The sequence below is a fragment of the Phycodurus eques genome, chromosome 16 (genome assembly GCF_024500275.1).
Source record: "Phycodurus eques isolate BA_2022a chromosome 16, UOR_Pequ_1.1, whole genome shotgun sequence".
In the NCBI taxonomy this organism is placed as follows: domain Eukaryota; kingdom Metazoa; phylum Chordata; class Actinopteri; order Syngnathiformes; family Syngnathidae; genus Phycodurus; species Phycodurus eques.
Window position 1 is genome coordinate 13,414,984 of NC_084540.1, and position 13,162 is coordinate 13,428,145.

General features: G+C 41.3%; 3 protein-coding genes across 3 annotated transcripts; all 3 read left to right on the forward strand.

The window, feature by feature from the left end:
- The first annotated feature begins 641 nt into the window (after positions 1–641).
- On the forward strand, positions 642–3,986 carry LOC133415251 (3-mercaptopyruvate sulfurtransferase-like). The gene is made up of 2 exons (XM_061701164.1): positions 642–1,255; positions 2,123–3,986. The coding sequence occupies exons 1-2, from the start codon at positions 667–669 to the stop codon at positions 2,419–2,421; spliced, it is 888 nt and encodes a 295-aa protein (XP_061557148.1). The 5' UTR covers positions 642–666; the 3' UTR covers positions 2,422–3,986.
- A 39-nt stretch (positions 3,987–4,025) lies between these two features.
- On the forward strand, positions 4,026–7,692 carry LOC133415252 (3-mercaptopyruvate sulfurtransferase-like). The gene is made up of 2 exons (XM_061701165.1): positions 4,026–4,874; positions 6,773–7,692. The coding sequence occupies exons 1-2, from the start codon at positions 4,286–4,288 to the stop codon at positions 7,069–7,071; spliced, it is 888 nt and encodes a 295-aa protein (XP_061557149.1). The 5' UTR covers positions 4,026–4,285; the 3' UTR covers positions 7,072–7,692.
- Positions 7,693–8,980: 1,288 nt separating this feature from the next.
- LOC133414694 (SUMO-conjugating enzyme UBC9-like) lies at positions 8,981–12,900 on the forward strand. The gene is made up of 7 exons (XM_061700236.1): positions 8,981–9,304; positions 9,497–9,582; positions 9,663–9,746; positions 11,074–11,146; positions 11,317–11,426; positions 11,642–11,721; positions 12,380–12,900. Exons 2-7 carry the CDS (start codon positions 9,517–9,519, stop codon positions 12,441–12,443), a joined length of 477 nt encoding a protein of 158 aa, XP_061556220.1. The 5' UTR covers positions 8,981–9,304; positions 9,497–9,516; the 3' UTR covers positions 12,444–12,900.
- Positions 12,901–13,162: the final 262 nt, after the last annotated feature.

The following is a 13,162-nucleotide window of genomic DNA, read 5'->3' on the forward strand; positions in this document are numbered from 1 at the left end:
ATGGAGAGCGCTGTGCTGTCATTAAGTCTCGAGGACTGCAACGCACCTTCTGAATTGGCTGACATCCTCAACGCAGTAAGGCTGGGAGGAGGAGCTGGTCCCTGTCTAAGATACTATGACAAGGTAGGACTGCTTACGCAATCCTTTTCTAATTAAGTTATCACTAATTGCAACGGTTATCAGGCTTCAATTCAAGTTTGTTTGAAATGATCATAAACAATTTTCTGTTAAAAAATGACTTGAAAGTTGACAGTGTAATTAAAAAATCAGTAAACTCAGAATTTAACAGAAAAGGCAAAAATTAATATTCCAAATTTAACAACAAAAAAAAACAGAATAATAACACCTATGAGACCCTTTTTTCGTCAAATATTCATTAAACAAAATTTTGCATCATTACTTTAAACAAATCATTGTATTTTGTGTCAAAGAAATATCACATTTTACAGCACAGCAGGTGTATAAACAACGCGTGTACTGTCTTATTTCGTATTTCTCAATGATGACAATTTAAAACACAAGTTAAGAATGAAAGTTGCTTCAACACACAAATGGTGACGATGAAAACTTGGTGAACGCCAGCTGCGGGTTGAGCACCGAGGCCTCTGGAGCGCCCTCTACTGTTCGCTGTGTGAACAACGTCCGCATGTGGAATCAGACACCATCATGGCGGCTCAGGCTCGCGCTGTTGTCTCAGCCCAGTGGGTAGCGGACGCAATCAGAAACGGCCTCGTAGGCTCCAAGATTCGGATCCTGGACTCGTCGTGGTACCTCCCGATAACGAAACGGGACCCGAAAGCGGAGTTTGCCGAGAAGCACATCTCGGGCTCTTTGTTCTTCGACATCGACGAATGTAGTGACCGCAGCTCACCGTACGGCCACATGTTGCCCACCGGCAGCCACTTTTCTCGCTACGTGGGCGAGCTGGGCATCGGCAACGACACGCACGTGGTAGTGTACGACACGAACAGCTTCGGATCGTACAGCGCCCCCCGCGTATGGTGGATGTTCCGACTGTTCGGCCACAACTCGGTGTCGGTGCTGGACGGCGGCATGAAGAACTGGTTGGCCGAAGGGCGCCCGGTGACGTCGGAACAAGTGAAGCCGGAGCGCAGAGACTTCCAGGTGACCACGAAGCCTGCGTGGGTGAAGACGTACGAGGACGTGCTGGACAACATCGGCACCGAGAAGATCCAGGTGGTGGACGCAAGGGCGGCCGGCAGGTACAGGGGGCTCGAACCGGAGCCCCGAGAGGGTGAGCGTCCTTTAGATGACGTAGAAATGTGGACGTAAGTCGCAACGCGTCGTAGTTTATCACGGGTGTTGCTCAAAACGGGGACACTTGACTGGGGAGACATTTTTTGCAAGGACCCCATCATCATACTGACTTCAATTCACTAAAATGTGCAACCCTAAATGCCACATTTGCATTTCAATTCAAACTACATATTCATCAACTGTTTAACAGAAAGGAGCTTAACCAAATGAAATTGTATTTGAGGGAACAGAGTAAATAGATGCTTCAGGGCCAGTACCCACCGGCAATTAGTTTAGCAGTCAAGGTGGCCTATAACTGATATTTGGTGCTGGTATTTGCTCCCTAAAAATTGAAACGGTAAATAAAGGATTCCAGAATGTAAATATAACAAATGTTCATCGTTCACTTATCTTTCAGTTCAAACAAAATCAAAAAAAGTGCAGGGAGTTCCCTGGGTCAGCAGCAGTATCTCTTATAAAGTTAACTGAAAATGTAATTCAATAAATAGTTACCTGAAATTTACCCAGTTTTGAATTGATCTCTTATCGGCCATTGGATTTAAAAAAAAAATGCCGATAAATGTGAAAATGACGATAATGGCTCCGGCTGAAAATCGGTCCATCCATCCCTACAATTGGATTGCATGCTGTAGTCTACGAGCAAGCTAGCCATTATGCTTTGCTAAATTACTCAAATACAACTCAACCAACCAAAAAAGCCTTTCACAAACAAAAAGTTCACAAAAATGTTTTCACACGAAACTCTAGAAACTGTATGCTGCTTGCTGTTCTATCAGAGATTGCGCAATGTTGTCAACAGTCAGCCAATCCTAATCTTTGCTCGGCCTTTTGTACGTATTTACAGGCACACTACCAGGCCACTTCCCCGGTGCGATCAACATGCCATTCACATCCTTCCTGGAAGCCTCTGGAAAGTATCTTGCAAATGAGGACCTGTCCAGACTGTTCAAGGAGGCCGGGGTGAAACTGGACCAGCCGCTGTGGGCCACCTGCGGTTCGGGCGTGACGGCGTGCCTTGTCGTTCTGGCCGCTCACTTGCTCGGGCACCCGGGGGTGTGCGTTTACGACGGCTCCTGGGCTGAGTGGTTTCAAAGGGCATCTCCTGAGAACGTCATCTCAGAGGGAGCGGGAAAGAAGATGTGAAGCAGGAATCAATGTTAACACACAAAGCAATACGTTCGTCACAAGCTGAGCGAATCAAACTACAGTAATTGGTAAAACAGTTGCACATTTTAAACTGCCGATACACAGTTAACGTGTTATTCATTTAAGAAGAGTTATAGTTGAAGGTTGCGACAGGCTGCACAAAAATGCAGTGAAGCGCTCTTATGTACCACTCTATGCAAATAATCTATTTCAAACAGCACAAGAAATGCTTATGGTGCACGAAGCACTGTGCTCATGGTTGGTTCTTAAGTGACAGTCGTTTATGCTGGCTGGACTGGTGGTTCAAGAACAAAGTGCACTTTATAATAAGAGGAGTCGTCTTTAGCAAATCCATTTAAACGGTCATGCTCATGGGTCATTCTCATTATTCATTAACCAGAAAAGTAAATAATCTCCTGTTCTTTGGGAAGGGTTTGCAGGAGCCTCAATTTCAAAATATTGTAGCTGGCAGAAACACAGATTATATCACCATTTATGTTATGAAATACAGTTTGAAATGTCACGCGTTAGTGATTTTGCTGTGTGGGCCAGCAACTGTTTGATGTCAACAAAATGGACCTGTACAAATTGTTGAGAAGACGTCGAAGCATTTGTAGATAGCCACAGTGCTAAGTAACATGGTGAGGCAGTAAAACTACTGTTTTTTGTTGTTTTTATATCATGATGATATTTTTCTCAATTATGGCCTCAACCGTCGGCGATGCGTTGAGAAAACGAATCTGGCAATTTGCTATTTTTTTCATTTTATTTTTTATTTTTTAAATCATTTATTCTTAAGGGTAGCGTAAGTTGAGCTTGTACTTCTCTGGGAGGGATATCATTAATATTGTGTGCAGGGAATGTATAAACTGTTGGTGCTGTCTCATTTCTACAGTTAAAAAAAAAATGTGCACGTAACAATGGGATGATGAACTATTTCAAAAAGGCAACAGTTTTCCCTGGCCGTCTCTCTGGCGCCCACCAGCGTTCGCGGTGTGAACTACTGACGCCAACGTAGCACTTTTGTTGCTAGATTTTGCAACTTTTTAGACTAACCTAACAACTACTTTTACAATTTATTTGGCAACTTTTACCGACTTTTGAAAGGTGACTAAAACGGACGCCATTTTCCTTTGAAATAACAACATATTTTTCTCTGTCACACACTCAGAACACATTGACCTGCTGCCTCGCTGAAAAAAGTGCATTGTGAATAATGTTAAGTTTTGGGGAGATTAAATCATTTAAAAACATTTAGTTCAGAGTGCAATTGTTTAGTTAGAAAGTCATACATATGGCATTAACAATCTAAAAAAGGCTAAACCTTTGGTAATGATAGTAGATAGTTGTAATACTACTAATGCACTCAATTAGAACAGATAAAAATTGGTTTACATTAGTTGTAAACACGTATTCCTCCGGTGGCTTATTTGCCAAATGTATTTATGATTAAACAGTTTAATGTGAATATAATAAATATGATTTTTTAAAAAAACTATTATAAGTAATATAAATAAATCATGTGTATTTATATTACTCCTGCAAATAAAAATGTGATAACACTATAATCTTGATAAATTTCTAATGAATTATCTATATGATGTCCTACGTGAGTAGCGATGCTCAAACTGGTAATGAGTACCACCAGCGGTAAAAAATATATATATTGGAAGTAAAACTTTTATTACTTAGTGAGCTCTATGTGTGTATTACTGCGGGTTGTATTTGGTGTAAAAAGTTTGAGCACCACTGTTTACGTAATTACGCAATTACATCATGACGCAATTGCAACGTAGTTTGGGACGTTTTAGCAACAAATAGACCCGAAAATGAGTTGGCAACGGCAAAATTCTTCAACGTTATGGCGGCTCAGGCTCGCGCTGTGGTCTCAGCCCAGTGGGTAGCGGACGCAATCAGAAACGGCCTCATAGGCTCCAAGATTCGGATCCTGGACTCGTCGTGGTACCCCCCGGTAACCAAACGGGACCCGAAAGCGGAGTTTGCGGAGAAGCACATCCCGGGCTCTTCGTTCTTCGACATGATCGAGTGCAGCGACAGGAGCTCACCTTACTGCCACACTCTGCCCACCAGCAGCCACTTTTCTCGCTACGTGGGCGAGCTGGGCATCGGCAACGACACGCACGTGGTGGTGTACGATGCCCACGACCTGGGCTTGTACACCGCGCCCCGCGTCTGGTGGATGTTCCGACTGTTCGGCCACAACTCGGTGTCGGTGCTGGACGGCGGCATGAAGAACTGGTTGGCCGAAGGGCGCCCGGTGACGTCGGAACAAGTAAAGCCGGAGCGCAGAGACTTCCAGGTGACCACGAAGCATGCTTGGGTGAAGACGTACGAGGACGTGCTGGACAACATCGGCACCGAGAAGATCCAGGTGGTGGACACCAGGCCTGCGGGAAGGTACACGGGGCTCGAACCGGAGCCCATTGAGGGTGAGCGGCCTTTCTCAACATAGACTGCGAAGGTATTTTGGTTTGGCTCGAAATCTCTTTTCTTAACGAGACCTCCAATAAGCCATCTGCAGATGACGCAACAATATTTTGCCGTTAATTAAAACGGATTTAAAGTAGGTAGAGTACTTTTTTTACGCAGTGGAGAGAAGTTGAGTACAAACCACTTTGTTACTCCCATGCATCACTGGGCTTTATTTAAAGGAATTTCTTTAACGTGAATAGTTGGTGGCGGATGTCTTGGCTTGCACCCGCCTAAAAAACACCATCTTCTGGTGTTAAAATATTCTCAGTCTAATTATGAAAAATCTGAAAATTTCTACTAAAGTATAAATTGTGAGTACATTCAGACAGTTCTATTTGCCCTGACCTGACCTATAGACTTTGCTTTACAAGTCACCTGAAGAGCCAAGTTCTCCCATCCGGGGTTCAAAATAATCTCACCCTGCCCCCGTAGTGTTTTAAAAACAAAATTCTATTCAACATCCACATGCTGCTTCGAGTTCAGACCGAAGAACTTCGCATCTTGTCACACTTATGGAGACGGCATTTTAAGACGCCTCGTATACTGTACTGTATAATTTTTTTTACTGACCACAAACAACATGGCTCGAGTGTCCAAGAAGAAGCGGCTCGCCCTGGCTGCTGTACCTATATTATAGCAATACAAGACTTTTTTCCCCCCTATGAACCTTCCAGACCCAGCGGCACAGTGGACAACTGGTTAGAGCGTCTGCCTCACAGTTCTGAGGACCGGGGTTCAATCCCCGGCCCCGCCTGTGTGGAGTTTGCATGTTCTCCCCGTGCCTGCGTGAGTTTTCTCCGGGCACTCCGGTTTCCTCCCACATCCCAAAAACATGCATGCTAGGTTAATTGAAGACTCTAAATTGCCCGTAGGTGTGAATGTGAGTGCGAATGGTTGTTTGTTTGTATGTGCCCTGCGATTGGCTGGCAACCGGTTCAGGGTGTACCCCGCCTCCTGCCCGATGATAGCTGGGATAGGCTCCAGCACGCCCGCGACCCCAGTGAGGAGAAGCGGCTCAGAAAATGGATGGACTTCCTGACCCCCAGGTTGTATGGCACAGGTGTCAAACTGGTGGGCCGCGGACCAGATCCGGCCCGCCACGTCATTTAATGTGGCCCGCGAAAGTGTGCATCGACTTTGTGTTTCTTGCTAAAATTCCAAATTGGCTTCACTTTTAAAAATATTGAGATATTGCAAGCATTTTTTTTTTTTTTTTTGTGACTAACCCCCCTTTTTAAATAAAATTGATTCATACTGTAGTTGAACAAACACTTTATACTGGCTTTTGATTTCAAAAGTAATTATTCATTAATTTGTGTATATGTAATAATATGAGGCAACCATACATTCATATGGGTTTGCAGCCATAACGGCCCTCCGAGTGGAGCCATAACTGCGATGTGGCCCGTGACAAAAACGAGTTTGACACCCCTGTTGTATGGTATAGGTGGACTGAGTGTTTCCAGAACTTGAACCAAACAAAGTGAAGCAGCATTCTGTTTGTATGCTCCTCAGGTGTGGAACAAACGTCCTGAGCAGCTGAGATCTGCTCAAACTGTCGGCACATTTCAATATGGCCTGTAAACGTTCTCGACTGCAGGTTTTTCATCAATAAAATATATTGTTTTCACAATATAAATCTTATTTGTAATCATTAATTCTTTGCCTCTGTCAAGTACTGTGGATTTGTCGTATTTATTCATATGGATTTATTTTATTCATTCATTTTACTTATTCGTGTCCCTCAAGGGGAAATTCAACTCACACTCCGATGTAGTGCTAGTGCTATACAAATAATCTTACCTTGCCTTGCTTGCTCAATTCTTTATTTTATTTGATTTATTTTTTTGAACAGGTACGCTACCGGGCCACTTCCCCGGTGCAGTCAACTTGCCATTTACTTCCTTCCTGGAAGCCTCTGGGAAGTTTCTTGCCAGCGAAGACCTCTCCAGACGGTTCAGGGAAGCGGGGCTCAAAGTGGAACAGCCGCTGTGGGCCACCTGCTCGTGTGGCGTGACGGCGTGCTTTGCTGTTCTGGTTGCTCAGCTGCTCGGGCACCCGGGCGTGTGCCTTTACGACGGCTCCTGGTCCGAGTGGTTTAAAAGGGCATCTCCTGAGAACATCATCTCAGAGGGAGAGGGAAAGAAAATGTGAGGCAGTCGACTCGGTCAGATGAGGCTGGAGTCAGTGAGGTGTGTTACAAGTGAATTAAACAATTGCAGATTAAACTGCATTCGTGATTTGTTGCAGTTTAATGATATAATTTGTGCACAATTAATTTTTTACTCAAGCAGCCTTCATAGTTGACCATTGCAACAGTCTGCAGAAACATGTAGTGAACCACATTACCCCTCTCTGCAAATAATTTATTGCAGACTAAACAAGAAATGTTTGCAGTGCATAAAGCAATCTTTTATGTTTTTTTTTTTTTTTTTAATAAGAAGGGTACTCTTTTTACAAATGACGTGTGAAATGTCTTCTTTCAGTTATCTTGTATGATCCCAGTTCAAGTTTTTCATTCTCGTTTGTGGCTCTCCTTATTCATTAACTACTTTAGAAAAGTAAATGTTCAGCTTTTGGGGGCATAGCTTGCAGAGAGCCTGCATATCAAATATAGTTTGTATCACCATATTTTATGTCATTAAATAAAATGTGAATTACTGGGACATAAGCTTTTCCGTTGTTGCTGTTTTCTCCCCCAACAACTGTTTCATGTCAACAAAGCTGAGCTGTGCAAATAAGGAAAAAGCTCAAAAGCTTTCTTTGATCCTATTTCTTTCATTCATAACATAATGTGATAGAATAAAAACTCTGCTCAAAGTGATTCCTGTGCTGTACTTGGGTTATAAAGTTAAATAAGATGAACATTCACTCATTAAGAGAAAAAAGGGAAATGTACAGACTGAAGTAAAAGTGCAGGAATTTGGCAAATGGAGAAGTTTATGTTGTTGACGCTATACTTCGTCAAAATAGGCTCGTTGCTTTTTTCAACCTTCACGGCAGATGACGCGATTTAAAATAAGTCAGGAATAGAGAGTGATAATGTCAACTGAGGTTGTGCTATTGATTGAGATCTAGGAGACTTTTAAGGCGGAAAAACAGAGACAGCAGCAACATGGAGTCATGTGAACCAGGGTGAATTAATTCAACAGATTTGGAGAAGCACCATATTCAATATTCTCCAGGGCCTTATTTAAGAGAATTTTTTGACAAAAGACAAAAACTTGTGTGCAGAGAAGTTTTATTCCCCTCTTTGGCCAAGTTGTCAAAAAGAAAATGAAATATTATATATGAGACAATAAAAGTTAATTTTTTCATATGAATTTAAGTACACTTCAGAGTCTCTACTTTCTGTACAAGTCTATTTCTTTTGCCACCTGATTTTACATTAGGGTAGTTTTACGAGGCCATACCTGACCCATGCCATAGACTTTGATTTACATGTCACCTGACAAGCCTAGTTGTCCACTCCGGTATTAAAAAGAATATCACCCTGGCCCCATAGCGTTTCATAAAAAATTCAATTGAGCATCAACCGTACTTAGAAGCTGTGTCTATGTTAGACGCTAGAACGTCGCAATGTCTTATCACACTTGCATAGAAGGCTCACAGCTCTACAATTCGTCCTAAAATACTTCTGCCACCTCTGCTTTACAGATGACTAGATTTGAAAATTAAAACAATAAACTGATCATTATCTAAAGCTACACACTATACTCTAATCAGATTGTCAACATTGTAGCAACCTTTTTTTTTTTTTTTTGTATTTAAGATAAATAAAAACTCAATCTCAGTCCATACTGTAAAGGCAAAACGTTTCAACTTGCAAACCAAACACAGCAGATAGTCGGCGAAATGCATTTATTTGAATATGGAAATATATACTGTATGACCATTGTGTGGATGAATAATTGTGTCAAATGAGGTTACTTAATGAGCAATTCTAATGACAAATCCTTTAACAGCCATGTTCAGCGCCACAACAAAGATGGCTGTCGGACTTGACATAAATCCCCGGGCTGTCCATAAATGTGCCTGAAGGTCCTCCCGAAATAAACACATTGGGGTCCTATTTAGCTGTATGCTAGTCGACGAGACGGCGTTACGAGACATTTATTTACGCATTTGAGGAGCACTGTGATCAAAAACAACATCAACATCTTCGTTTTAGATTGCTAGAGGAATGTTCAACAAAGTGGCGTTCAATCGGTTTGGTCATTTACGTTCCTAGTGGCCCATTATTTGTGTTTTCCAACGACAAAGGGTGTGTTTTCTTTGGTCGCGCTAGCGCCGTTGAATCATAACAGTTGACTTATTTTAGATTTTCACCCGAAAAATCATTCGTGGTCCGTCGTTTGAAGATAGACTTCATTTCACATCTAAACTGGTAAGGAGGAATGTGTGGGTGTAATCATTCCAGTAATTATAGCATGGGGTCTTGCAGTTAAATTACCCATGTCAAATCTTTGGATAACGTGTTCGACGATTCGTGCCTTAGTGTGTTGTCATTTTTCGAAAACTTCAGAGGCTGTACTCTGTGTACATGACATTAATGTCCTTATACGTAATGTTCCTATAGGGAGGGGTTCATGTGCAGCAATGTCTGGCATTGCGCTTAGCAGACTGTCCCAGGAGCGCAAAGCCTGGAGAAAAGATCACCCGTTTGTAAGTTGTGCCTTCGTTGCTCTCAAACTTCACCGGTGCTTTTTCCTCAGAACTCCCTCAAATGGTTTTGCTTGTCACAGGGCTTTGTTGCTGTCCCTACCAAGAATCCAGATGGAACCATGAACCTGATGAATTGGGAATGTGCCATTCCTGGAAAGAAAGGCGTAAGTTTCCAAGCACTGAAACTATGAGCCAAATCGATGTATGCTCTGATTCTGAATAGCACTGCAAAAAAAAATTTGCGCGCAAAAGATGAATTCTGGGTTAGTTTTTATGTTAGCCATGAACGTAAAAGTCTGCAAGATCAATCGCTACTAATTTCCCACAGCTTTGTCTTATAAATTTTAGAAATAATTATAGTTTTCAGCAGCACTTTGCAGACAAGTTCAAAACAAAAATATTTGAATAATCCACGCACACGAAATCGAATAGTATGGAGCTGCAGAGACAACATGGGTGAAATAATGTAAATTTTTGCCATAACTATAGATAAAATGTGTGCACACAATTCCAACTTGTGGCAATTCAGCTGTGGATGCCGGAAAATTGGGTTAGCAAATAGCGCATCTTCTCGATAAACGGTGAGGTAGAGAATGTGGTTAAAGCTACACAATGGACAGGGATAGTATGATTTAGGGTTAGGATTCAGATGTCTATTAGAAAGCAAACAAACAAAAAACAAAAAAACCATGCAACAGTCTGCAGCCAAAGAAATGTCAGGAAAAGCCTGCTAGAACAGCTGAACTTGATTTGGGGTTAATCAGAGGTACTTGAAATGGTGCCAGGTGTGTGTTGACTGTATGTATGTGAGTTTGAATGTGATTGGTTAATTCTGAACTTATTGCAGTTGTTTAGTTTTACTTCTCTTGAAAAGCTTAAAACAAAATTCCATTGAGTTGTACAGGTTATTGGTCAAATTAGTGGTGGATAAAGTTTTGAAATGGTTTAAATGTTTTTTTAATCACAAAAACCTGGCATTTGAACAGGGGTGTGTACACTTTTTATATCGTCTGTCTGAAGACATTCTGAAAAGCCTGATATTGCAAGGAATTATTATTATTGAGGGCATTTAATTAGATGGTTGAGAGCCAGCTTGTGTTACCAGTGGAGGTGTGACATTGTGTGTCAAAGATCTTTTCGTGGGAATGTTATTAAACCTCAAAAGCTTTATTTCATGTGCCCGTTACCCCTATTTCGTGGCCACAAATGACCGAAGAAAAAAATCACTCCTGTCATGTCTGGGACTCTGAAAAGAATAAAAAAGTATACTATTGCAATATGAACATTTTTATTGGACACTAAACAACTGGTGAGTCCAACATCTGACACAACAAAAGAGACAATTTATCTTTCTATCTGTATTTGTATATACATTATTATAATACCAAAAAGCATGTATTAGGTTGTTGAAATAAGTCTCCATGTCATTTAATGTGGCTGTGTTTTATCAGTGTTTTGGACTAAAGAAGTTATTACTCCCTTGATTGTTAGACCTTGTGGGAGGGAGGACTGTATAAACTCAGGATGCTCTTCAAGGACGACTACCCCTCCTCACCACCCAAATGTGAGTCTCGCTGACACCACACTTGTTGTAAACTAAGCTGCCTCATGACAAACTCTGCACAATGTTGCAAACATCCCAAGCATCTGTGTCACCATTACGTTGGGAAAAGTTTGATAATATTTCAGAAATCTTCAGACTTCTTAAACCTGCCTTTTTCCATCACCCTTCAGGCAAGTTTGAGCCACCGATATTCCATCCAAATGTCTACCCATCTGGCACCGTGTGTCTGTCCATCCTGGAGGAGGACAAAGATTGGAGGCCCGCCATCACCATCAAACAGGTTTTCTTATTCATTATTGCATGTCATTGTATGTGTTGTGTACAATGTTTCAGTTGGAAACGAGCAAACTAGATGGTGTTTCTGTGCACTCTGGGTTTTTGAAGGACGGCAAATGTTTGCATTTTGTTCTCTGCAGATTACAGAAGGCAGTGGTAATGGTGCAAATGTATCTCAAAGGTCTAAATTGTCACTTTACTAGCACACTGTGTTTTCAGATTCTTTTGGGAATCCAGGAGCTGCTGAATGAGCCCAACATTCAAGACCCAGCACAAGCAGAGGCTTACACAATTTACTGGTACGCACCCATTGAAGTGTTACATTTATGGCTTTTATTTCAGAATGTCATTTTCATTATTATGTGTTACCATAAAAGTTGACTGTTTTCATGCGCGAAATTATTCATACTCTGGACAGATTTGAGTGAAAGTGTCAAAAGACTGCAAAAAGAGAATAATTTATTAATAAGTAATGAAAACCATACAATATGCCATCTTCCATTTTTGCATTTTAAAAACCATTCATATCCCTGCCAATGTCAGATAACTCAATCATTCTAAAGGATCCCGGTAACTTCTAACATAATCTTGAGCATTCCAATCAGCTATGTACAACATTGTATGTCTGTTTGAGGCATGAATAGGTGTGGACTTTTTTCACAGTTAAAAATAACGAGAACCGTAAGTCTGCGTTCTGTTAAAACAACGTCTTTTTTATTTTACTGCATTTGCTGTGCCATTTCCAGCCAAAAGACCCATTCCCAAAAAAGTCACTTAAATTTTTTTTTGAGGGGTATTAATGACTTCATGCTTAACTCTACTGTACATACACATGCATGAGATGGGAAAGGCTGTCAGTCAAAATAAATCTTATGGCACCCATACAATAAAGGAAACAAATAACCTGCTTAATAATTATTTGGGTTCAAAACGCACTGTTGTGTTTTTCCATTCCAGTCAGAACCGGATGGACTACGAGAAGCGGGTCAGGGCCCAGGCCAAGAAGTTTGCACCCACATAGATCAGGCCGGACAGTCGGACTTAATAGAGGTGACAAAGAGCAGAACCTGAAGGACCACTCCAACAAGGATCAACTTTTCTGTACTGTTACGCCATTTCATAGGTGGCATGTAAAAGATAACCCCAACACTTGTATATTGGTTGTAAACTAAACGGTTGCTCGTAAGAAGGAAGCAGGCCATCCAGGCACAATGAGGAGGTGAAGCATTCGAAAAACAATGTAACCACTTTGCTTTGTTCAACCGGTTTCATTTTCCCCGTAAATTCCCTGGACGCACATTTGGGAACAAGCAAAAGGCTTGGGAGTTTTTGCCAAGAGATAACTGAACGCATGTACATACTATAAATAAAGAAAATTGTGAAAGTTATGTTTTATATTGTTTTAGCCAGTTGACATTTGTGTGGTATAATGATAAAGAAGGTGTATTAATGTGAAATAAAATTGAATAAAAACAAAAGTTAAGAGTGTCTGTAGTATTTCTCTCAGTGTGTGTGATGGAAATGTTCTGAACTTTGAATAACTATTAACAGTTTAGTGTGATGATAAGTAAGACAATGCTTTTTCTTTATTCAAATTTTTTTTTTTTTTCAGTCCGAAGGTGAAACCTGATGTAATGTTTTCAGGTGTCAAGTGTGTGACATTCGTAGGAAATGTAACACCTTTTTCTTCGCCTCGCATCTCGTGTGGTTTCGTGTGACATCACTGGGCTGCGGACTAAA

Excerpts from the sequence above, each read along its gene's own strand:
- LOC133414694 (XM_061700236.1), top strand. The coding sequence starts at position 9,517 with ATGTCTGGCATTGCGCTTAGCAGACTGTCCCAGGAGCGCAAAGCCTGG. Across the intron at positions 9,583-9,662 it reads GGAGAAAAGATCACCCGTTT|GGCTTTGTTGCTGTCCCTAC; the intron begins GTAAGTTGTGCC and ends TGCTTGTCACAG. Across the intron at positions 11,722-12,379 it reads GAGGCTTACACAATTTACTG|TCAGAACCGGATGGACTACG; the intron begins GTACGCACCCAT and ends TTTCCATTCCAG.
- LOC133415251 (XM_061701164.1), top strand. The coding sequence starts at position 667 with ATGGCGGCTCAGGCTCGCGCTGTTGTCTCAGCCCAGTGGGTAGCGGAC. Across the intron at positions 1,256-2,122 it reads CGAACCGGAGCCCCGAGAGG|GCACACTACCAGGCCACTTC; the intron begins GTGAGCGTCCTT and ends ACGTATTTACAG.
- LOC133415252 (XM_061701165.1), top strand. The coding sequence starts at position 4,286 with ATGGCGGCTCAGGCTCGCGCTGTGGTCTCAGCCCAGTGGGTAGCGGAC. Across the intron at positions 4,875-6,772 it reads CGAACCGGAGCCCATTGAGG|GTACGCTACCGGGCCACTTC; the intron begins GTGAGCGGCCTT and ends TTTTTTGAACAG.